The following is a 25,037-nucleotide window of genomic DNA, read 5'->3' on the forward strand; positions in this document are numbered from 1 at the left end:
CGAATTGAATTTTCTGAAAAAATTCTAACGAGTACTCAAGCTTTCAAAGTCAAATTGCTTATCCGAACAAATCGTTCTAACCGGTTTTAATTTGGTTTTCTTGAGTGATTTTGGTTTAGGATTGTCCCAAAATATTGTCAAAACGTCGCGTCGTCTTACATAAATCAGCTATAAGCTGGCGTCATGGCTTGAATCAATAGAAAACTGCCTGTATAATCACGAGACTATTGCTTCCCTGATGAATATGAGTAACCTCAACAAAACCCACCAAAAAGGACCAATCTTGAGAGTCGAAGAGAGGCCTGACCTGCATTTGATTTGTATGCTACCCGTGAAGTTTGAGAAGTCTGCATCCTCCGTTCATGGATCGTGCAAACCATAAATGCTTACTTGCTTTTAGTTGCTCGTACTATAAATAAGCTTTTAGTCATTCTTAGTTCTCAAAAAATTTATGCTATTTTGTTCTTGTTGCAAGAGAAAAACACAATCCTCGTAACTCATGTCAGTTTCAATAGAAGCTTTAGCAATGGCAGGAGCTGACTATCTTGAATGGGGTATGAATATTGAAGAATGGGAACAGGAGGACTTGGACTTTCCTCCAGCCTATTTACTTGCTGATGAAGAAGGAGAGGAAGAAATCATAGAAAAAAGTGCTATTAATTGTAGCTCTTCTACCTCCCATTTTGATTTGCAAAGCCAGACAATGGTGTTGATGATCATATTACTGATCAGAGTGAGCTTTTCTGACGGAAGAATTATGGGCAAGAAATTGTGCCAAGATGCATGAACTGATCAATAGTCTAAGATGTCTGCGGATGGTTTTTTTTTGTCCTTCGCTTCTAAATCAAACAAATGGTTTTTGTCTATCCAATGGACAACTTATCAAGCTCTTGTAGTATTAGTTTCATTCTCAACTACTATGATAATATCGTAGACTTTGACAGATATTTCTTTCCTTGGTTAATTGTTTTCTTTTTAATGAAAGAATTATGTGAGTACACCTGGAGAACATGTGAAAACGATTCAAATTTCTGATCAGTCTATCCCGATCACATTCATCTTTATTGAAAGAACACCTGCAAGTGCAAAAGCTATTGCCTAGCTAGTTATCTGCTCATTGTGAACCTATAACATATAAAACAAAACTGCTAGAATTTAGCATCCAAAGACAATTCATCCTGTACCTCTCCTAAAAGCCATGCTTTAGGACTCCCCGTGAATTTCAATACAACACCAAATAACTTAAAGAACTCAAAATCATATCAATTTGGTTGCAAGATAACTAACTGCACATTTTTTAATTCTTCAGCTATGAAGCAGTTAGCCAATGTTCAAACAACTCTGTCAATATAAACATGTGTTTTTTGGCTCGAAGTAAATTGGTTAATTCAGTCCTGATGCTTCCAGCAAATTGAATCTTTTAACAATTCTGACTACTCATGCAACTCTGCCCTTCTCATTCAAGTCCAAAACCCTCATATAAATCATTTATGTCTTCAGTTTACCCTCTAATTATTTCTTCATGCTTTTGGGTTCTTCTTTGAGGTTCATGGTCACATCATCATAGCTTGATTACTTCACCCATGGCGTATACATACATCAGCTACCAAGCTTGCGTCATGCCTTTGGTTGAGGAAAAATCTACCTATATATGATCACGAGACTATTGCTTTTTGATGACTATAATCTCAAGAACCCCTCAAAGAAAACCAGCATTGAGAATTAGAGAGAAACCTGCACGTGAATTTTATGCTACTCGTGAATTTTTAGAAGTTTGCATATGGATCATATGCATAACGTAATTGCATACTTGTGTTTAGTTGGTCTTACTATAAATAAGATTGTAACCGTTCTCAGTTCTCAAACAATCTACACTACTTTGTTCCTGCAAGACTAAATCTGAAACAAGAGAAAATACGATCGACCTTCATGTAGAAGCTTTAGCAATGGCAGGAACCGATTATCTTGAATGGGGTATGGTTATTGAGGCATGGGAAGAGGAGGAATTGGACTTGCCTCCAGCCCTTTTGCGTGCTGATGAAGGAGAGGAAGAAATCATTGCAAATTGTATAATTGGCTCTGGTGGCCGCAACTTCGGTTTTCTAAGCCAGATGCATGCCAGTGTTGGCGATAAAAATACCGAGAGTGGGCATGCATATCTGACAGAAGCATTCAGGAGAAGCGTGTCCAAACATTTGAAAATAATTAATATTAACCACTTGTAAAACTACCTAATGCTAGTGTATAGTTCAATAATTTATTTTTTTATATATATTTGAAGTTATCAAATTTTAAAATTTAATTATCAAAACTAAAAATTCAATACGTGACCAACAGATTATTGATAATTTTTATTTGGTACAAAGCAGATTCATCTAGTAACTAGCTAATCTAAGAAAATGAAAGCCCAGATTACCCGTGTCCATGTATGGACTCACTGATAGATGATATACGAAAAAACGGATCATGATTCATGGACAAAATGGTACCATTTAGTATCAACCTAATTTATTTGTGAAGGTAAGTCTCGTGTATCTTCATTACCTACGCAGTCGCTATAGGAAAAAGGTGAAACTGCTTCATCTATATAAATGGTTAAGGCAAGAGGTCATAAGCTAGACGCTGGGTACTCAGTTACATAATATCTTAAGCAAATTGTAATTGCATACGTCAATTGAAGCTCTGCCAATGGCAGAGGTGGATTACACAGTTTGCGGTTTCAGCTTTGAGGTCTAGGAGCATGAAGAGCAGCTACCACCCTATTTGTTAGCAGAGCCAAACTCCAGCCATGAAGTCGAGAAAAAGATTATCAGCAGCAGCAAGATGCTGTTGGTTAATGAAATGTTGCTAAAAGCAAAAATGATCGAATCGGCTAAAACAATTGCTTCAATGAATCAGATTGCGTCCTAGTTCAATACGAGTGATGTAGTATTTAGTTAACAAGCATAAATTATATACACGTAGACAGATATGGTGAACTATGATCTTATTTAAATAGAAAATTATCATATTTATAGATCAACACAATCAAGTTGGCTTTGAACAAGTTAAACAGTAACCTTCCTACCAAGAAAAGAAAGGTCTTTTAACCTTGGATTTAGGAAAATAATAAATGAAACCAGGATTGGTAAAATTCCACAATCTTTCATATTCTTAAGAAAAACCACATCATGTAGCAATACAAGATCAAGCCCTTTCTTCAGGTTTGCTCTTAGATGTGAAAAACACATACAGGAAATCTTGGATAAAACATGTAGAAAAGGAGAGTTGTAAATAATGCATCGGATATAAAAAATATGATGGCATCTTCGTCTTTTTCTCACCATTTTCCTATCATTGCTCAAATTAAAATTTTACTCACCAAATGAAACATTAATTAGCTAACCTACTAACACAAACTAGGATGTTACAAGCTCTTAACAAGCAAGGGAATCTTTACCTCATCTTCCACCAGATAACTCGATAGCATCTTGGTTATATAATGAATCTTCTCCCCATTCAAATCTCCTTTGCAGTCTTTCATACTCTTGCCTACGTGTAACTTCAACATGCTGCCATTCTTCCCACCTCTCAGCCAGCCCCTCTCCTTCAAGCATCCTCACCACCTCCGACATTGCTGGACGGTCCTCTGGTGATGCTTGGGTACAAAGCAATGCAACTTGGATCATTGCTTCCACCTCCTGGATGTTGTAATTTTTATTGAGATTACGATCTACAATAGCATCCAGCTTTTTCTCCCTTTCCAGCTTCTTGACCTTCACAAGCAAACGAGTACCCAGCCGGTGAGAAGAAGGCCAAAGTAGTGCAAAGCTTGAATGATTCAATCATGAAACAGCATGTATTTGTGAACCAAACTATTATGAATTCATCCCCACAGATCAAACACACAATTCTCAAAGGTAAAAAGGAGCCTAAAGATGTTTCCTTTATTGTTCCAGACCGACATAACAGGAACTAGATATGGCAAGAAACACATACCAATGTCCTATATAGCTTGCCTAATATAGGTTAAGACTCAGATTTAGTAGCCTCTTTAAAAATGCAACAAATCTAATTAAACTCCAACATGATGATAAAAACAGACTTCCCATACAAGTAAACACTATTTTCTTTTCCAGTCCTATCAAGAATTAGAATTGAAGCAACAAGCCCAACCATCCTTTCTACCAAAATGTAATGCTAAATCAGCTTTGATAGAATTAAGCATATATGACCATCAACAGATGTGAAGACCAAGTTAAAGTCCCATCCTCACAAGATATCCTAGTACACATGACCATAAAGTGAAATAAGGCATATACAACTCATATACAACTCCAAATAAACAATACAAGCTTGCTCACTAGAGTCAATAAGAGAAACCAACATTCAGCACCAATAAGGGTAAAATGGCTGCAATAAACATATAGGTTTGCATTTTATTACCTTTTACAATAGATAAACATATGCTGGGATTTACATTTACTACTCAAAATTTAATTATGTTTGTTTCAAATTACCTTGGTAAAATTGCTTGGAAATTAATTTTTTCCTCTGTAGATAAGTTCAGGCTTTTTTGGATGCCTATTAATAGTGCTTATGCTTGGGGTAAAGTGTATGTTGTTTTAGACAGTTGAAAGGCACCTTTAAGAGATAGTCAGAGAGAGCTCTCAGTTGTAATGGGTTTTGGCCTATTGGGTATAAGAGATTGTGAGAGAGAGAATGAATTAGAAGTCATAATATAGAAAGTTTGTTAGTTGAAAGTTGTGGAATCCTTCCACAAGAAAAACCTTTGTGTGTTCTTTGTGTTTGATTTTTTTAGTTTCCGCTTGCTTGATTGGGTATTTGTCATAACAACATATAATCATATACATGGGAGGTTGTGCACCTACCAACTTATTAAAAATTTGTGGCCAGTGTGAATACAGCATATGCTACAACTTAAGGTGGCAGCATTGCAGAATGCACACCATGCACATATACAAGCATGTAAAGAAATAGGAGAAAAGGAGAAAGAAACATATGCCAAAGCCAACACAGTAATAGATTGGAGTTATCTTACATGATCAAGCAGCAAAACATCATCTTCTTCTTCCAAGCGTGAAAAATCAATTGCGCGTTGACCTGTTACAAGCTCTAGAAGCATAATCCCATAACCAAAGACATCTGTCCTTTCTGATGACTTTCCGGTCGACAAGTACTCAGGTGCTATGTGGCCCATTGTCCCGCGAACTTGAGTAGTCACATTTGTCCGCCTCACATCCACCAACTTTGCAAGGCCAAAGTCACCAACAACTGCTTCAAAATCTTCATCCAATAATACATTAGCTGCCTTCACATCCCGATGAATGATCTTAGGATTACAATGTTCATGAAGGTATTCCAGCCCACGTGCTGCACCCACGGCTATTCTTTTTCTTGTAGGCCAATCTAAAACAGGTTCACCAGGTTTGAGTTCTGCAAAAGTACCAGATATTAGTCAAACATTATATGAAGGTATATAACAGCAATCAGGTAAAGAGCATTCCTTCTGCCCACAAATTAGGCAGTCTGAAAAAGGCAATATTCATTTTTCATTTCATATAACAAATTGAAAGCAGTTACATCAACCCTGATAAATTACCAAAAAACTGACGGTTAAAGAAATGTGTATTCTAAGAATATGCTCAATGTAGAAGAGCTCTCATGCTTGCATCTATCACATGAAGAAAATATACATTATGTTTCTTTAGAAACTCAAGATCAAGAGTTAAAATATGTAATAAAAGTCATACTGAATAAAATTCTCAAAGAAGTAGTACCTCTAAGACGATAGGCCACACTTAAGTTCTGCATAAATGGATAGACCAAAAGGCGTTCTGTTAGTGTTGTGCAAAAGCCAATCAGACGTAAGAGATTCTTGTGAACGGCTACACTTATCATCTCAACTTCACGTTGAAAAGCTGCATCTCCTCCAGGACTTTCAAAATCAGTTAATCTCTTAACAGCAACTTTTGTGTTATCAGAAAGCACACCTTTATAAACCTTTCCAAAACCTCCCTGTCCAAGGATATTCTTTTCATCGAAGCTATCCGTAGCCAACTGTAATTCCCTCCATGCAAACCTTTTTAATTGACCAAAAGCAATTCTTCGGTCAACTTCACCTGACCATGCAAATTTAACAAGTTTCAAAACAAATCTGCCAGCAATATAATGTACAATACATCCTTTAAAATACAATGTCAACATATGAAACTTGATTCATAAGCACAGTAGAGTAAAACATATATAGCCTTCCTAAACAGCAGACAACCAAGAAAAACAGATTTGAGTTTCACAAAGCAATAACTACCAACTTCTGAGCAATAATTTAAATTATTTCAGATTTCAGATTCTGTTTTTGTAACATATCTGAGATTTAAGCAGAGTTTTTAATTTCTGTCAAGTCCTAACATTTTATAAAGGCCTGTTCGTATTTCAAATAGTTTTCATCTCCACCAACATTGAGTGTAAATGTTTCTCAAAAATAGCAAACTTGATTCAGATTTGGGTCAGTTCTGATTGATGTTATCCAAGCCACCCAGTATATTAATAATTTCAATCTTTAGAAGATTTATGAATGAGACATATAATTTTCCCAACTAAATAGCCTAGGGTTTTATGTTCACTTAATGAACTAAGATTAATCCCTTGCCATTTAAATCTTACTGGCCTAGAACCACAGAGACAGATTAAATAAACCTTGATGAGTAGTATAAATCACCCTATAGATAAACCGTTTGATCCCCCAGTAGAGAGACAAGACCAAAAAATTAAATAAAAGTAAACAAGAGAAAAACTTTGAAAAAGACATAATAAATCATCAGCTGCTGGTTTTCATTCAGAAGTACTCATAAATGAAAGGTAGCAGTAACCTGCAACATCTACAAATACTTCACCCCTGTAGCCTTTCTGTCTACCCTTGTACAGGAAAAATAGCAAGCCACCAATAAGAAGAAGAATTACAAATCCCCCAACAATTCCAACGATAATTCCAACCTTTGGCTTCTGCGAAGAACCTGCAAGAAAGAGAAACCTCACAGATAGATAGATAAATTATGATGCAAATTTAAATGTTGTATCTTGGAAACCATTGCACATCACAAAACAATGTAATTCAGACAAAATAGTTAATTCAATTACCTGAATCATTTCCACTTGACACACAAGGGTGAGGAAAATTTTCACCACAATTTACTCTGTTTCCTGTAAAACTGAAATAAAGGTACGTCAGCTTTAGTTCACTGCTGATAATATCAGTGGTGTGTGCATGCATGCTGTTGAAGAGAGAGAGCGAGAGAGGAGGCAAATAAACAGAAATAAAAATAAATGAACCATTTACAATATTTTTATTTCTTTGTGTTAAAATAGGAAATGAAACAAACTAATCAAAGATAACCATACTTGTAAATTGCAATGCGGAACAAATGATCAGGAACTTGACCGCTAAGATCATTCAAATCAAGCAGACTGCAAAAACAGTTCAACCACAGCCATCAGTAACTCCTCATACATTAAAGTTCTAAACTTTACAAACTGGGAACATGGATTGATTCATTCAAAACTCGGAACTTAGTCAATTAACTGCTGTTAAACAAACATTCAGATATCATTCAGGATTCAATGCTTACAGATTGATTAACTTTGGAAGATTTGAAATTGACTGAGGGACGGTCCCAGTAAGATTGTTCTTACTCAGTGTCCTGCTTGAATGGAAGAAAGAAGGTCATCTAATGAATAAATACAAGATAATGCAAAATACTTAAAAAAACAATAAAAACCTCGACATAATATAAAGGTATTACTTACAGGAATTGAAGATTTTTAAGATTACCAAGGGAAGAAGGTATTTCTCCAGTTAATCGATTATTTTCCAAATCCAAGCTGGTCAAGCTTGTCAAGTTCCCTAACTCATTTGGTATCTCACCAGTTATACCATTTCCGCTCAATGTACTGCATGATGACCACACACAATACATAAACATATAAACACAAAAGATTCAACCCTTAAATACATTTGTAAATTAAATTTAAATAAAATTAATTTTTATTAATTAAATAATATTCCAGGCCTGAATTCGAAACACCTTGTCCAGGGCCCAACCCAAGTGGGGCCAGGCAGGTAGGCCGGCTCATGGACAGGTCCATGCTTTAAATTAGTGATAATAAATAATCCTAACATTTTACTAAAAGGATTCTCCAATGATATAAAGATACAACTCCTAGACATGCAGAATACATCATATATTTTTTCTCCAAAGATACGAAAATTATGAAGCTACATAGTAACTATATGTTAAAGCCTTATCATGCTCCTATGCAATCAGATATTATTACTTTTCCTCTAAAGACCAGTGTTCTTTATTAAGCTTCATTAAGCTACTTGATTTTCTCAAAATTTTCAGACACCAACATATCCTCATTATTTCATCAGGGAATGAGATTCATCAGCCTCATCATATAAGAAGAACATAGTGCATAGTAATGTTTTACAATATAAATCAATAGTCGATATGAAACATGACACCAGGGTAATGATAAAAAGGAATGGTTCAAGCACTGTTGTATAGCTAAAAGATTTTGTTGTCAACCATAAGAAATTGGAAATATAAAGCTTTTAATGTTAACTTCAGCAGAGTGTTCGTGTAGCCTTAGCAATAAAGGATTCGAATATGGAGTGCAGCAGAATATCTCTTAAATTTTTTCAATTCCAATACGCTAAATATAGTTGCTATCTACTGAGGCATCTTTAAGGTTTGGTTTAGACAATCTGCTTAAAGATTCCAGATTGCTTCCTTTTTCTTCTTTTCCTTTTCTTTTTTCTAATAAGTACCATGCTTTCTAGCTATGCATTTTAATGCCTCTATTCATGGCATCCAAAACTTACATCAGAGAAAGGACCTAATTTAACCCGAAAGCAGAGATTAAAATTATGAAAAGAATTTTCATCATTATAGGAAAGATGTACATGAGTTCATATTTTAGAAATCAAGAAAAATGGCCTCAGCAAAATTCTATACACGAAGAACGTATATTATTGAAATCTATTGTTCACTCGAATATGTTCCATACGTACAGTGATGAAAGAGTCCACAAAACTCCTATTTTAGGGGACAAGGTGCCAGAAAAGTTCATGGATGACAATGTCCTGAAAGCATAATGACAGTATAAGGATAACTTTATATTCATATAACAGAGAAGCAAAGAAACAAAATAATATTTCATAGACAATTAAATCATGTAGGCATTCATCTGTGACTATGCATCAAAGTAGAGAAAAAAATTACACACACTAATTACTTACACAGAAATGACATTATTACTAGGATCACACATAACATTTGACCAAGTGCAAGGGTTAACTAGATTTTGATTCCAATCTGTCAACTGATTGGCTGAAGCATGAAGTGAATTCTTCAATGCAATTAAAGCATCTCCTGAAACAGATGATATGGATATTCAAAATCCAATTAAGCAAACAAATTACCCTCTTGTCAACCATGGCTAAAGAATCAGTATCTAAAATCAATAGAAAAAAGGAAATGAAATTATCAAGGAAGAATTAGTATCTAAAACCAATAGAAGAAAAGGAAATGAAATTATCAAGGAATATCATCTTACCTTACCACACACAATTGCAGTCATGCATGCACCTCCATATTCCTCTCTAAAAAGTAAGGTTACATGCTACATGATATCTTATTATCATTATTATTTAGAATATAGGCACAACTCAGCCCAAGTTTCTCAAAAAATCAACCCAGTAATATTTCAGTAGAGGAAATAATGTCATATAGTTTGATTAAAAAAACATAAGCAACCAACTCTAGAGGCCTCGATAACTCAAATCTGACTGATACAAATTGATAGACAGCAAGGAGGTAAATCTCATTGTGTTCCCATTCGATCTTCTTCCCTTTACATCTAAGGACAAAACTTATATGAAATTTTTTAGGTGAAGTTTGTGAAGTTCCTTCTTAAAAATGATTTACTAAAAATTTTAATAAAAAATCCCAACCGATAAATTGATAAAATTCAATGCGAAGATCAATAATATATAAAAAATTATTAAAAATATTATTTATAATTCAAATTTGATTGATATTTATTTAACGGTAAAAATTCTATCAACATTTTTACTAAAAATGTCTATCTAAAAACATAGATCAAAATTTATTAAAATTTTTTCAAATTTTACAAACTTAATTTATGTAACGAAATCTTTCAATTTGTCGGTTTTGATTTTCGATTTTAGTTTTTGTTTAATTGTTTCTAGCAGAGAACTTCATAGACTTCACCTAAGGAATTTCATCTAAGTCTTTCCTTACATCTAAATGCTTTAGCACAAAAAAAGACCCAAAACCAAAGTAATTATTGCTACTAGAAAATTAATTAGATCATAACTTAGTTAACATTAAAAACTAAAGGACACATACATGTGCATATTCCAGAAAATGTCTATCATCAAATTTACCACACTAACTGAAATCCAGAGAACAATTGCTTCAACAAGTGCAATGTATACATGTCTGATGAATAAATGTCAAACAAGAATAACTATGTACCTTGAAAATCAGCAGATGCAAAAGAAAGCAAGTAAGCCAATATAAGAACACCAAGAAGTAATTCCATCTTCAGTAAAGTCAACCCCAATGGTCAATGCCATGATACAAAATCTCTTATAAGCATACAAGCGACTTCCATCTCTGCAAAAAGTACAGGCACCAAATTGTAAATATGACGTGCATAATCTACAATTAGCAAATCCAGTCATCTATGTTTCTGCAACCCTTGATTTTCCTAAAGTACCCAAGTCGTACACATATCCAACACCTCCAAAAGAAAGCATGGAACTATGTGTAATAAAATTTAAACATGCCCACGTCACACATTCACACCTGAATCCAAGTACATTCGCAGTGAGATCTATATTCTGTCACAAAACAACATAATTGCTAAAGAGAGAAAGCAAAAGAAAAAGCTCCCACATGAACAAATTTGTGTTAGGACAACCAGTCAAATAGTTGAAACTAGCAACCTTCAAGCACCACCTTTAGTGCCTCACAGCATTTACTGGCGGTTCTATAAAATTGGGTGGGTAGGACTTGGCGGGACATGGCAGGCAATTCTCTTCTTTTTAGTTTTTTACTTACGTTTCAGTTACATTTTTTACAAAACTTCACAATCATCATTCCAATAAGTTCTAGGTTTGGTGATCGAAAACTTTATAATGACTTCATTTTTACAAAATCATTCTTTTCCTTTTTTTTGGCACCATGGAGAGAAATACACTAAAAGGAAAATTTAAAGGACGAGCCAGGGGAAAGCTATACCCAAAGAATCAGCCATTAACCGGTTAGTAACCCCCGCGGGGGGTTCCCACCCAAAGACCACTGGACCTCTTTGTGAAATCCCTATTATGAGCAAGTGAAACGTCTCCTTTTCTTGAATGCCAAAATTATTTTAAGATTCAATTGAGTCAAAATGCATGAAAGAGAGACAATATTGGAAAAAAATTACATAGAATCTTCTTATAATTACAAGAATGTTGAAACAAAACAAATGTCAATAAAACTGTGATTTCAGTTATAATATGAAGTAACTAAAATTAATAAACTGTGATAAGTCAATAAAAAACTTATCCATCAAATCTTAGTTTTACTGTGAATAAAGAAAACCAAACAATATTCCAATAAGCTCAAATCTCAAAAAGGCCCTTTCCAGGCTGCAGAACAGTAAATGAAGGTTTTAACATTCAGTACCAGGCAAATAAATGCAAAATTAACCAAGGACGATTTCAAGTCAAACAACAATGTTTTGATTAAAAACAGGAAAAATAAATGGAAACTAAGGCTAACCAAAGGACAGCCGATGATTCACTGAAGTGAAACTAGTCTCAAACCACTAATTACAAAGAATAACATTAGAAATGTCTATGAATTTCATTTTTTTTCTCTACAAATATTTTCCGTGAACAATAAAGAAAAGCTAAAACTTTAAAAAAAAAAAAAAAAAAAAACCATAAACAACGAATTTAACCAAAACCCAGAGAGGAAAACGATAAGAAGTCAGTCACAACAAAACCAAAATCTTAAAATCTCAAAAAAAAAAAGAAAAGAAAAGAAAGAAAAACAAAAGCTTACAACTTGTTTTAGAAAGAAAGTAGCTTACCTTTGAGAAAGGAATCAGACTGGAAAAGAAAAAAATATGGGTATTTTCATTTGAGATGGATCATGAGACTTGAAAGTGAAAGAATCAAACTTTGATTCTCTTTTAATCTGTATATTAGAAGGAATGAGCTGGCTTAGTGAAAGCGAAGACAGTATGTTTGTCTGAGTTTTTTAGAAGATGAAAAACTCTAATGGGAAGCTTCCGTCTTTATGCTTCCCTTCTCAGTCTTCTCTTTTTTTATTGTCTTATTTTCTGTAGTTTTTAATTTCGGGTGGACACACAAAGACTTCTATAAAGGCACTCTGCAATTATTACTCTTTCTTTCTGAACCGTGGATTGAATCCGATGTGTGGCTGGCTCCATGTTTAGTAGTTCTAACCATGTTTTAACCTGTGAATTTTTTTCCTGATTAACTATTTATAAATTTAGTATAAAATCTTTTTAAAATTTTTAATCTTTCTTGTTCTTGAAATGAAAATTTTTTCTCTCATTTTAAATTTTTATTATTAAATTTACTTTCTAATAATTCTGTCTTATTTGTTTGATATAAATACAGTTATGACAAACGTGATAGTATTATGTTTGTCTGCTTTTTTGTTTTTTTTTTTTTTTTGGAATATGTATATGTTGTCTGAATTTAGTATTCCAATAAAGAAACAAGATAAATTTGATTGAATTGATTGAAAAAAATCTATTGGATTAAATTTATACTTAAATTAGGATTTGAAAATTTTTTAGTTAAATTTTATAATTTAAATATAAATTATTTTAATATTTTTTGGTTGTTAATATCAAATTATTTTTATATATACTATTAAAAAATATATATACATGCCATACATATGTTAGGTAAATGCACACGCTGCACGTTGTGATTAACTTTTTAAATAGATGTGTTGAAAAGATTTGAGGTCCGACAGTTGAATCTCCACTTTCTTAAATCTTACACTATATAAAAAAAAAAAAAAGCACAAAATTATGGTAACCTATGGTTTTGATAAGTTTTGCATAGCCATTGGTAGGCTTTAGAAATGATGTCCGAAGATAAATCATAAAATAACACCTATAATGATGTATGAATGCTTTCCACGACGGATTTAGAAATTTTTTTATATTTACTTATAATATATATAATTGTTGATAAATTTATTAATTTTATAATATTTAAGGAAATTTTTTTAATTTTTATTTTATTTTTAGGATGTCTATAAAAAATTTTTGAAATATTCAGTGAGTATTTTTTAATTTTATTATTTTTCAAATTTGAAAATATTCATAAACGCCTTCCCACTAATGATAATTTCGCCTTTCATACATCCAAATGATTTAAACCAATCATAAAATCCAAATAATGCGATTAAATATTGCTAGTAAATGCTAAAGAAGAGCAATTGTTATTGGTAACAGCCCATAGATTATATAAGAAAAAAAACAGGTTTTGCTCTCAATTCCAATGGGTAGTTATGATTCAGTTGGGTTTCCACTAAGGGGAGGTTTAACCTCAATTCAAAATGAAAAATAATAATAAAATATATCCAATAGCCAGAGGTGGAGATAATGTTAAAAATTTATAATTTAAAAAAAAAAAAAACAACTTAAAATATCTTCTCCTACTACTTGCACTTGGTATATAGGTTCAATATCTATCGTTTCATGCCTTAAGGAATTTGTTGGGATAAGCTTTCAAAACGTCAGCCAAGTTGCCAGCAGCCTCTTCATAAAAGTTATGTTCGATTTTTTTTAATGAAGAAAAATGAATGAGTATCATTTTTCAATTTCCCTTGTTCCAAATGATAATAATGAAAAAAATAAAGAATAGCCCAAACTAGATTTTACCTTCAATTAGAAGCATTTTGGATCAAAGACACAATAATTTCCTGGCTAATGATGATTAATTGTACAAGTTAAATTGATCAAAAATTTTTATTATAAAATATTAGAAGGAAAAAAATAGAGACATTTTTAATACACCATAAAATTTTTTCCATACATTTCTTAAATTTTCTTTTAAAAATATCTATATAATAAATATCAATTTTAATTTTTAATAAATGATAAAAATATATTCAATAATTTATATACCCGAAAATCACCTCCGTAAATCTCAAAAATAAATTTTTGAAAGCTATATTACATTATCAAAAATAGATTTTCAATAGTCATATTATATTTTCAAAAATTTATTTTTGAAAATACATAAATTTTTATTTAAATATAAATTTAATTATAAAATTTTGATAATGTTTTTAATTTTAATTTTAATAAATAAATAAATTTAATATTAAAATAAATAAATATGATGTGTTAAGATCTCTAAACATTTCTAATCTAATTTTTAAGTCACTAGTATCTTAATGGTCAAAAGATTCTAGTGATCGAAATATTAGAAATATTTATTGTCGGATTTTTTAGTCTACCAATGACATTATTAGAGTCAATGATTTATAATTTGAGCTTTGACTAACAAGCATATATATATATATATATATATATATGAATTATCGATGTATTAATCTTTACTTGGTCATATATATGAATGAAAGAGACATATTAATTCTTAAATATGCATGAGTATAAAAATATCATTTTGTTTATGCAAAACTAAAAAATCAAAAAACAATATTTTTGACTTTTTGAAAGTTTGAGAGAAATAATAAGTTTATATTATGTATATTGAGAGTATCGATTTTAATTTCATTCACATATATAATTAAGTAAATAGATTCATAAGTGTATAGGTAAGATTTTCGGTGATTAAAAATAAAATTAAAATTTAAAAAAATGAATATCCAAAAAAACTTAAAACTTTTTAAATATTCTATTTTAAGGAACTCAATTTAAAAAAGTGAAAGAAAAAAGATGAGAAAAATAGTAGAAATGATAAATAAAAAAAGTGACAGATCAATAAAAATAAAAAAATTAAAATTTGAATTTGAAATATATTTGGAGGTAAGTATATAAAATAAAAAGTGGAATGTAAATAAAATTTCTCAAAAAAACAAAAAAAAAGAAAAAGAGTAGTTAGGAAAAAGAGCACTCATACGAGTCAAGCATTTGATGTGAGCTTCTCACTGAATCTTTCATGGAGGACCAGTCAACAGACATTAAGGTCCCTCAGTTCTTGATCGCAGCAGGCATGGGCCTCAATCCGACTATAACTTTCCTTTCCAACCACGAAAAAGGGCTGAGCCAGGATATTTAGAATCTGCATTTACAGCACCATGCAGGAATTTTCTACTTAACTTTTTTTCTTCGTTTGGGCTTTTGGTTAAAAAAAAATTCCTCTATTTTCCTATGCTCTACCAATTATTTCCGTGACTTTACAGGCAAAGCCATCAACAAGATGTGCTGCCAAAAGTAATGTCATTTTCATACAACCTTTTTCTAATTGTGCTCGAGTATTCCAAGTCAAGTTGGAAATTTTTTGGGGACATTACTTGGCGGTCCATTAATATGTTGCATCAATTATTTAAGTAGTTAACACTAAATTTTATGTGGGGATGGTTTTTTAATATCAAAAGTAGGATTAAAATCAATCATTTAGAGACTAGCAGTGGATTGGTTTGATTAATTTAATCTTAAAAATAAATTGATTTAAAAAAAATTAATAAAAATATTTTAAATGATAAAAAATAATCAAATTGAAATATTTTGATTCTTTGAAAAAATCGAATTTGTTCATTATTGTTTTGTTAAAGTTTTTGGATGAAAAATATTATTCTCTTTATCTCTTTTTCTATTCATCTTTGCATTTTGAGATATTTCAAAATTATATATTTTTTATTAATATCTAAAATTATTTTTTTATCGATTATTCTATAGATTAATTGATATATCATTGGAGTTGATATTTTAAAATTGCAAGTTCAAGAGAGATTAAGCGTTTTTATTTTTTTATATTTTAAATTTATTTTTATGATTTTTTTATATTTTAATATTAAAAATAATGAAGCTTTAATTTTATAAAAAAATTTTAATTTTAATATTAAATATATTAAAATCAAAACTTTTTTCTTAAACTCTTTAAAAATCAATGCATTTTTATGATTTCTTTATTTTTTGATATTAAAAATCATGAAGCTTTAATTTTATAAAAAAATTTAATTTTAATATTAAAATTTTTTTCTTAAACTCTTTAAAAATCAATATATCTCAAATATTTTTATACAAAAGGAGTATATTTATCATTTTTAAAAATATAAATAAAATTATTTTTATTTATATTGTAGATAATATATTTAAAATATTTTAATAATTTACAAAAATCACTTAATTTAATCAATTCAATTATTAATTTTAAACATTAAAAATTGATCAAATTAATTAACTAAACTACTTTCCTTCACTATTCATCACTGAGATCAAATGAAACAAACAAACATAACCAAATTCAATGGATTCTAATAAAAAAGTCTATTAGAACCTATCTATGCCAACCATTATAGCCAGCCAACAAAGACTTTCGTTGCAAGTCCTTCCAAAGTCCAGAACAATGAGTTATCATAGTACATTTCTTCTTTAATTTTTCCTCTCATTTTCTTTATTTATTTTTTTTGAATTAAATAGTGATTAATGATAAAGACTGTCAGAATTAAATTCAAATTATAGAATTGAATTTTAATTATTAAAATTAAGTGAATAATATTTTAACAATAAGGGAATAAAAGTAATAATAATTTTTAAATAAAAGTGAAAAATTACTCAAAATATAAACTCTGAAAATTAACCTTTAAATGATAAATACCTCTCACTTTGGACAAATGTTCCATGATAATTTGGAAGATTTTTTTTAAATTGTCTAACAAAAAAAGCCTAAAAATCCAAAGATTTGAACTTTTGAAATTAGTAGAGAAATTTATGCACAGAAATTATAATATTCCAAAAAAAAAAAGCTTGAAATAGGAGAAAAAAAAGATTAGCTTATTTGATTTAAATTTGATAATATAAAATATGATAGGATGATATAACATAAAAATAATATAAATAAAAAATAAAAAAATGATATGATTTAAAATTTTATCAATAATTATTAATATGTTTAATAAAATTTAAAAAAAATATTTTTTATTTTTATATTAATATAAATTATAATATATAATTTTTATATAAAATATGATACGAATATATAAATTATTAATATATGTTTAATAAAATTTAAAAAATATATTTTTTTATTTTTATATTAATATAAATTATAATATGTAATTTTTATATAAATTATGATATGAATATATAAATTATTAATATTTTATAAGATAATTTACAGATTTATTAGATTATATGTTCTTGCTTGTAGGAGTGTGGGTGCTTTCCTTTATAAAAGCATAAAGGCCAAATCATACCCAATAGCGAACAGCAATGCTGAAACTCAAACCAACCCAACTGTTGAAACACTTTCCCTCCTCTGCTCTTCATGTCTTGACTTATTCAACTTCTAACTACCTTAACTGTCACTTAGATTTCTTCCTCTCCACCAACACCTCCTCATCAACTCTTCCATCCCTTCTCCAATCCCATGCTCTCATTATCACCAGCGGCAACTCAAACCATAACATTTTCATTGCCTCAAAGCTCATCTCTTTATATGCCCTTTTCAACAAACCCCATTTTTCCACCAAAGTTTTTGATTCACTTTCCATCATAAAGGACACTTTTCTTTGGAATTCAATTATCAAATCCCATTTCTCTAATGGAAACTACTCTGAATCTTTTGACTGCTATCTTAAAATGAGGTTGTGTAACACCCCACCTAATGATTTCACTATTCCCATGGTTGTTTCTGCCTGTGCTGAGCTGAGGTGGGAAGTTTGTGGGAGATATGTTCATGGGTTGGTCTTAAAATTTGGCCTTTTCGCAGAGAATTCCGCGGTTGGGTCTTCTTTTGTGTATTTGTATGCAAAGTGCGGCTCAATGGGGGATGCTTGTCTTGTGTTTGATAAAATTATTGTTAAAGATGTTGTTGCTTGGACAGCTCTTGTAATTGGGTATGTACAAAATGGGGAGAGTGCGAAGGGTTTGGAGTGCCTTTGTGATATGCATAGAGATGGTGAAGAAAGGCCAAATTTTAGGACTTTGGAAGGTGGGCTTCAGGCTTGCGGAAATTTGGGTGCTTTGGACGAAGGTAAGTGTTTGCATAGTTTCGTGGTGAAAACTGGACTTGGGTTTTATCCAGTTGTTCAATCTTCGATTTTATTTATGTATTCTAGGTGTGGCAGTGTTGGGCATTCATATGCTTCCTTTTATGAAGTTGTCGATAAAGATATTATCTCATGGACATCGGTTATTGGTGTGTATGCTAGATTTGGGTTTATGAAGGAATGCTTAGATTTGTTTTGGGAAATGCAGGATGATGGTTTATGTGCAGATGGAATTTTGATTAGTTCAATCCTTTTGGGTTTTGGGAATTTCATGAGTGAATGTGATGGAAAGGCCTTTCATGGATTAATCATAAGGAGGAATTTTCTGTTAGATCAACTGGTCCATAATGCATTGTTATCCATGTACTGCAAGTTTGGACTGCTATCTATAGCAGAGAAGCTCTTTAGCATAATACCTAGCCATAGCAAACAGTCCTGGAATATAATGGTTGCTGGATATTCTAAGATGGGACAAGAAGCAAAAACAATAGAATTGTTTAGGGAGATGCAACAACTGGGTGTTGAAATTGATTCTAACACCCTGGTCTCTCTGATCTTTTCATGTTCTCAGCTAGGAGCAATCCACATTGGTCGCTCACTTCATTGCCACCTAGTTAAAAGTCACATGGCTAACAACGTTTCAATTGCCAATTCTCTCATAGATATGTATGGGAAAAGTGGAAATTTAATCATTGCACGAAGGATATTTAATCAAACAAGGAGAGACGTTATCACATGGAACACAATGATGTCAGCTTATACTCGTTGTGGGCATTTTTCTGAGGCTATTGCCTTATTTGATCAAATGATTTTGGGGAACTTGACTCCCAACTTGGCAACATTGGTAACTGTGCTTTCAGCTTGTTCTCATCTTGCATCATGGGAGAAAGGGGAAAGGATTCATTTTTACATCAAGGAAGGAGGATATGAGATCGGTCAATCTCTTGCTACTGCATTGATTGACATGTATGCAAAATGTGGGCAACTTGAGAAATCGAGAGAGTTATTCAATTCAATGAAGGAGAAGGATGCAGTTTCTTGGAATGTGATGATTTCAGGTTATGGGATGCATGGAGATGCAAAATCAGCACTTCAGATTTTCCAGCAGATGGAGGAATCAAATATTAAACCAAATGCTCTTACCTTTCTTTCTCTTCTCAATTCTTGTGCTCATGCAGGCCTTGTTGAAGAAGGGAAGTTTTTGTTCAGCAGAATGGAACATTATTCTGTAAAGCCGAATTTGAAGCATTTTACTTGCATGGTGGACCTTCTTGGCAGATCAGGTAATCTCCACGAAGCTGAAGCCCTGGTTATGTCAATGCCCATCACACCTGATGGAGGTGTTTGGGGAGCTCTGTTAAGTGCTTGTGTTGTTCATAATGAAATTGAGATGGGAGTAAGGATAGCAAAGCGTGCTATTGATTCTGATCCTGAGAATGATGGGTACTATATTTTGATTTCCAACATGTATAGTTCTATGGGATGGTGGGAGGAGGCAGAACAGGCCAGAGAAATATTGAAGGAAAGGGGCATAGGAAAAAAAGCTGGTTGGAGTGCAATGTAACATAAAAAAAAAGACATCCATTCTGGTCCGGGAATTTCTCATGTACCTTAAAAATGTGGGCTTCCAGGATCCGCTTACGTTTCAGTCGATGACACATGGCTTGATTTGTTCAGAACTGTCACATGCTTCACCTGAAAAAACGAGGCCTGAACTGCAACATATTTAGTTTGCAGGTACTTTATTCATCTCACATTTCAGCCTTTTCCTGCATTTAGTTGTTAGAATTTAAGGTAAACATTATTTGCTAGCATGCTGATGAAAATCACATAGTATCTTTTATTTAAGGAATTCCCTTTGTGCTTTAGAAAATATGGACTTCTCTGCTTATTGTTCACTGACAGAACAGATGGCTTGATGGGTTCAAGGCTGACGATTGGTTCACCTAAAGCATTATGCCCACACAGCAGTATGCTAGCATAGATTTCAGGTACTTTCCTCATCTTGCATTTCGGCCTTTTCATTCCTCCAAGTTTTTGCGGTTTTCAGTTACTACTTTTGTTTCATTCCTAGAATGCTCATGAAAAACATATCTTATCTTGCAAGGATTTGCATTTTTCTCTTTTTGCTGGGATATAAATATTAAAAAAATATATTTGAGATTTTTATTAAACTTGATAATTTAAAATAAGATATGATGATATTATACGAATAAGATGCAAAAATAAAATACGAAAGTGATATGATTTAAAATTATAATAATAATAATTATATATAGTTGAATAAAATCAACAAAAAATATTTTATATTTTTATGTTGACATAAATTATAATACGTAATTTTCGTATAAAATATAATATAAATATATAAATTTTAATATTTTATATGACACGAATATACAAATATTTAGGTTTATTTTTTTCTCAATGAAACATTCAAAAAATTAAGAAAATTTGTAACTCTCAAAATCCTATCTTGATTAAAAAGGGAAACTACCACAAAATTAAAAAAGAAAAAGTAGAGTGACTAACTCATGTGCCATGGACTATGCCAATCCAAGATTCCAATTATACGGCTATCTAGAAAGTGGGAATAGAATAAAAGTGAAATATATTTTGTAATATACTAATGTTCAATTAAAAATTACTACTTAAATAAAATTTCTCTATACAAAGATAGAAACAATGAAAAAGACCATGAGGAGACAATGTTGACATTTCCCAAAGGCTCATCCTAATTGGTCTGCCCTAACAGCCATGTACCACCTCTTTAATTGATTCCCAAAATTTCTCATAGACTTTGTCCCGCAAACAAACAAAAAACTAAGCCAAACTTTGGACCAGACATTAAAGTGTTGTTAGGCAATGATGCCGATTTTTTTTTTGTTTTATATTTTATGTTTTTAAAAAATTTTGTTTTATTTTATTTTTGTTAATTTGTTGAAATTGAAAGCATTTTTGAAAGTTCTGACGTTCCCATAGATTTTGTCCCACAAACAGATAAAACCGAAGCAAACTAACACTGTCTGTCAGAAAACCAATCAAATCCCTCCACGTCATCTTCCTCTTCGTTTAACCTTAAAGTCTTCTCTCTTCTGCTTTCTTTCTTTTTTTTTTTTTTGTCAAAAAAACAATGTCTAAGTGTTTCAGCCTCACTGCAACGCGGGACTGGTGCTACCGTCGCAGCTTCTCCAACGCTGGTCTCCGCTCAACAACGATGGACCTCGGAGACGGCACCGTCATGCACGTTTGGACCCCCAAAACCCATATCCAATCCAAGCCCACGTTAGTCCTCATCCACGGCATAGGCGCCAACGCAATGTGGCAATGGAACGATTTCATTTCACCTCTCATGTCCCACTTCAACGTCTACGTCCCGGACCTCCTCTTCTTCGGCGACTCCTACACGACCCGATCAGAACGGTCGGAGCAGTTCCAGGCCCAGTGTGTCATGCGGGTCATGGAGGCCCACGGGGTTACAGTTATGAACGTTGTTGGGCTTAGTTATGGTGGCTTTGTTGGTTATAGTATGGCAGCGCAGTTTAAGGAGAGAGTTGAGAAGTTGGTGCTAGGTTGCGCTGGGGTGTGTTTGGAAGAGAAAGATATGGAGGAAGGGATCTTCAAAGTGAAGAGTGTGGATGAGGCTATTAGTATTTTGTTGCCCCAAACGCCGGATAAGATAAGGGAGTTGATGAAGATTTCGTTTTATAAGCCTGCTAAAGGACTTCCTTCTTGTTTTCTAAACGATTTCATCCATGTGAGTAAAGCTACTCTAATCCATTTTGATCATTGTTTTTTCTTTTAATTAGGTCCCAGTATGAATCAATAAATGGTGCTAGATTTTTGGGTTTTTTTTTTTTTTTTATAATGGTTGGTCCAAGGATGAATTGATTTTTGTTTTTAGAGGTTTACATTTTATAGTTATACTTTGTTGTGTTAGGGTGGGAATGTAAGTTAATTAATATTTTGATAGTCATTTTTTAATAAAAAGAGGTTTCAGGTTCAAATCTTTTGGAAATATGTCTTGAGTTGAAAACCTGAAATGGCGAATTGAATAATTGCTGGAAAAAACATACTTTGAGTTGTTAATGACAAGGTCATATGCATTGCAAGGGAGTAGTAGAAGCAGAGCTGTTTGGCTGCTACGGTGTTTTAAGAGTGTTACCTGCTGAAAACAGAGAGTCTAAGGAAACAATAGTGAAAACTATTGGTTCCATATTGGACATTCCAATCAGGATTTTAATGAGGAATTAGAACCATTTTTTGTTCATATAATGTATTTTGGAAACTTAATTGCTGTTGCATTTGAAGTTCTTTTCTGATAAGAGAGAATCAATAAATCTGCTAATTTGTGCAAAGCACATGTCAAATATTTTTCTACTATCATGATCATTGTTAGTAGTTTATATACCCAGGTGTTCACTTCTATGCACCTGTCAAAGAAAAATACTAATTATCATTTGTTCTCTTTTGCTAGTTACATCATTCAAGAATGATGAGGAGTCAAGTGTCAATATAGCGATTAAAGGTTATATGATGTTCCAAATTCTTCTATAATCTGGCTGTCACCTTGATAGAGGAAAAACTTAGTTATAGGAAAATGGTTTCAAAAAGTTTATGAGGAGATGATACTTAGCTTCATAGGCCTTTTTTCCTGATTTTAAGATAGGTTTAACTTGGTTAGACAGTATCAAAATTTATTTTGTTGATTCCTGTTGTTTTTGTTCCTTGACTGATTGTGATCAGATCATTTCTTTAGGTGACTGCTGGTCAAATTATTGTCCAGTATTCCCTCTAATTTTGACCATAATGTTAAGATAGTCATCAAAGTTTTAAATTTTGTGGACCTTGAAAAAATCTACAGTGACTGTTAAGTCATTAATACATCTTGTTGATCTCTCTGCCACGTTGATGTATGTCATATGCAGCTGAGTGATCTAACTAGCTATTAGGTTTCTCTTCCCCATAGTGCTTCTTGTTTTTCATTTAAACTTTCAACTTTTTCTTGATATTAATGTTAGTCTTGGCAAGGAAGCAAGAGTTTTCTCTTACACTATTGCTTTAAGTTTTTGTTGGAAATTCAATTTGTTGGCAGGTAATGTGCACAGAAAACCTTCAAGAGAGAAAAGAATTGATCCATGCATTACACAAGGACAGAAACCTGTCGGATCTTCCAAAGATCACCCAGGTTATTGGACTTTGCTCAGAATTTTAATCAACGCATCCTGTACTATATAGCATATTTTTTAAGAGTTCTGTGTCTGGGCCTTTACTGAGTAAATATTGTTCTTTTGTGCAGCCAACACTAATAATCTGGGGAGAATATGACCAAATATTCCCTTTGGAATTGGGACACAGATTGAAAAGGTCATTCTGAAGGACTAAATAAGCATAAGACATCACCACATCAGTATCTGCTTTCTACTCTTGTTAACTTTTTGCTTACATGAAAGAACATCCAAAAAGTATGACTTTGGAGCCTAACCAGCTTGGACTGATTTCTGAAGTTAAAACTAATGACGTAAATTAAAAGAAATTTCTAAATGATTTTATTTAGAGCTTCCTTCCAGCATCCTAGTATCTTTTTTCTTTTTCCTTTTTTTACCCGAGTCATGAAATTGATTTTGTTATTTACGCAATGTTTTGACCTTTTGACTTGGCTGGAGTATAATGGTGACCATATGCTGCCCATGCAGGCATCTGGGAGACAATGCAGAACTAGTGATCATAAAGAACGCAGGGCATGCCATCAATGTAGAGAAACCAAAAGAACTATACAAGCACTTCAAATCTTTCCTTATTGATCTGCTCCTGCCTGCTAAACCGGGAAACTATATCAATGGCGGAAAAACAGATTGAAAGGTATGCAAAACACTGAAGATAATCCAGGAGTTGCTGGTTTCTCACATAAGCCTTCGTTTAGGGATTTGTTTTATTTTGTGGATGAATATAAACAGTATATTTAAATTTAATGAAATTACTTGATTTTTATAGTTAAAAGAAAAATAGGCAAATTAAGGTGATGGGAATTTATGAGCTATATATCACACCTAAAAGGGTTAGCAAACTACTTACTTATAGAGTCTAATACCACAGGTGAATCCTTGGTTTTAATTCTGTTATCAGAGATGAATTTATCATTGGCTGGTGCTTGCTACTTCCTTTTATTGGTGTCCAGTCATTTTGCTGAAAATGTCATGACCTATTATCACCATTTACGCTGAATGTCCTTGCTCGTCTTTCCATGCCTTTTCTATATAACTAGTGTGCTGATTAAATATATTTGTATTAATTTATGTTTTACTTTTTTCAGTTAAATCACATGCAATCCTTCCCGACCATTCATATTCAGATGAAGACACTTGTTACATAGATTAAGCATGCTTCTAGCATTTGGAATTTATGTATGAATTCTCAAGCACAATGGCATTAAAGTTGCAGAAGAAAATTTCAAAGAATCAAAAGTAGATTTGGCCAGTGACATTGGTTTCCTTTTACTTCTCTGCAAATGCCTAATACCAGCAACTTGAAAAGTATGAACTGGGAAGTTGTTTTTAGAACAGGACATGACATTTGAAGCTTGTTTTAGACATTTAATCTGTAGAACTCTTAGATTCTTGCTCCAAAATGATTGTTCATCTTTATATCATCAACTTTTATCCCTGCTAAATTCATTCAAGTTTTTAGTAGTCATCTATGTCTATGTATATTATTAATTTTGTCAATTTTCTT

General features: G+C 32.2%; 4 protein-coding genes across 8 annotated transcripts; 3 read left to right on the forward strand and 1 right to left on the reverse strand.

Moving 5' to 3' along the window:
• The first annotated feature begins 317 nt into the window (after window positions 1-317).
• Window positions 318-1,072, forward strand: LOC149516346 (uncharacterized). The gene has a single exon (XM_089767267.1). It carries the CDS (start codon window positions 500-502, stop codon window positions 785-787), a length of 288 nt encoding a protein of 95 aa, XP_089623393.1. The 5' UTR covers window positions 318-499; the 3' UTR covers window positions 788-1,072.
• Window positions 1,073-3,124: 2,052 nt separating this feature from the next.
• On the reverse strand, window positions 3,125-12,347 carry LOC111291731 (putative LRR receptor-like serine/threonine-protein kinase At5g10290). 3 transcript variants are annotated; one of them, XM_022883659.2, is made up of 12 exons: window positions 12,169-12,347; window positions 10,563-10,703; window positions 9,302-9,434; window positions 9,074-9,145; window positions 7,807-7,950; window positions 7,629-7,700; window positions 7,402-7,467; window positions 7,141-7,211; window positions 6,873-7,016; window positions 5,781-6,122; window positions 5,042-5,436; window positions 3,125-3,755 (listed from the first exon to the last, which is right to left on the reverse strand). In XM_022883659.2, the coding sequence occupies exons 2-12, from the start codon at window positions 10,627-10,629 to the stop codon at window positions 3,441-3,443; spliced, it is 1,821 nt and encodes a 606-aa protein (XP_022739394.1). In that variant the 5' UTR covers window positions 10,630-10,703; window positions 12,169-12,347; the 3' UTR covers window positions 3,125-3,440. The 3 variants fall into 3 exon arrangements, with proteins under 3 accessions (XP_022739394.1, XP_089622543.1, XP_022739395.1); XM_089766417.1 differs by lacking the exon at window positions 9,302-9,434; XM_022883660.2 differs by lacking the exon at window positions 9,074-9,145.
• A 5,174-nt stretch (window positions 12,348-17,521) lies between these two features.
• LOC111292041 (Pentatricopeptide repeat (PPR) superfamily protein) lies at window positions 17,522-20,296 on the forward strand. The gene is made up of 2 exons (XM_022884222.2): window positions 17,522-20,042; window positions 20,216-20,296. Exon 1 carries the CDS (start codon window positions 17,527-17,529, stop codon window positions 19,867-19,869), a length of 2,343 nt encoding a protein of 780 aa, XP_022739957.2. The 5' UTR covers window positions 17,522-17,526; the 3' UTR covers window positions 19,870-20,042; window positions 20,216-20,296.
• Window positions 20,211-24,998, forward strand: LOC111292043 (uncharacterized). Of its 3 annotated transcripts, none has more exons than XM_022884224.2 (6): window positions 20,211-20,296; window positions 21,456-22,062; window positions 23,401-23,493; window positions 23,605-23,672; window positions 24,002-24,167; window positions 24,619-24,998. In XM_022884224.2, the coding sequence occupies exons 1-5, from the start codon at window positions 20,262-20,264 to the stop codon at window positions 24,162-24,164; spliced, it is 966 nt and encodes a 321-aa protein (XP_022739959.2). In that variant the 5' UTR covers window positions 20,211-20,261; the 3' UTR covers window positions 24,165-24,167; window positions 24,619-24,998. The 3 variants fall into 3 exon arrangements, with proteins under 3 accessions (XP_022739959.2, XP_089622545.1, XP_022739960.2); XM_089766419.1 differs by having other exon boundaries at window positions 21,492-22,062; XM_022884225.2 differs by lacking the exon at window positions 20,211-20,296 and having other exon boundaries at window positions 20,739-22,062.
• Window positions 24,999-25,037: the final 39 nt, after the last annotated feature.

The sequence above is a fragment of the Durio zibethinus genome, chromosome 10 (genome assembly GCF_047325235.1).
Source record: "Durio zibethinus cultivar Kanyao isolate XHJ-2024 chromosome 10, ASM4732523v1, whole genome shotgun sequence".
Classification (NCBI taxonomy): domain Eukaryota; kingdom Viridiplantae; phylum Streptophyta; class Magnoliopsida; order Malvales; family Malvaceae; genus Durio; species Durio zibethinus.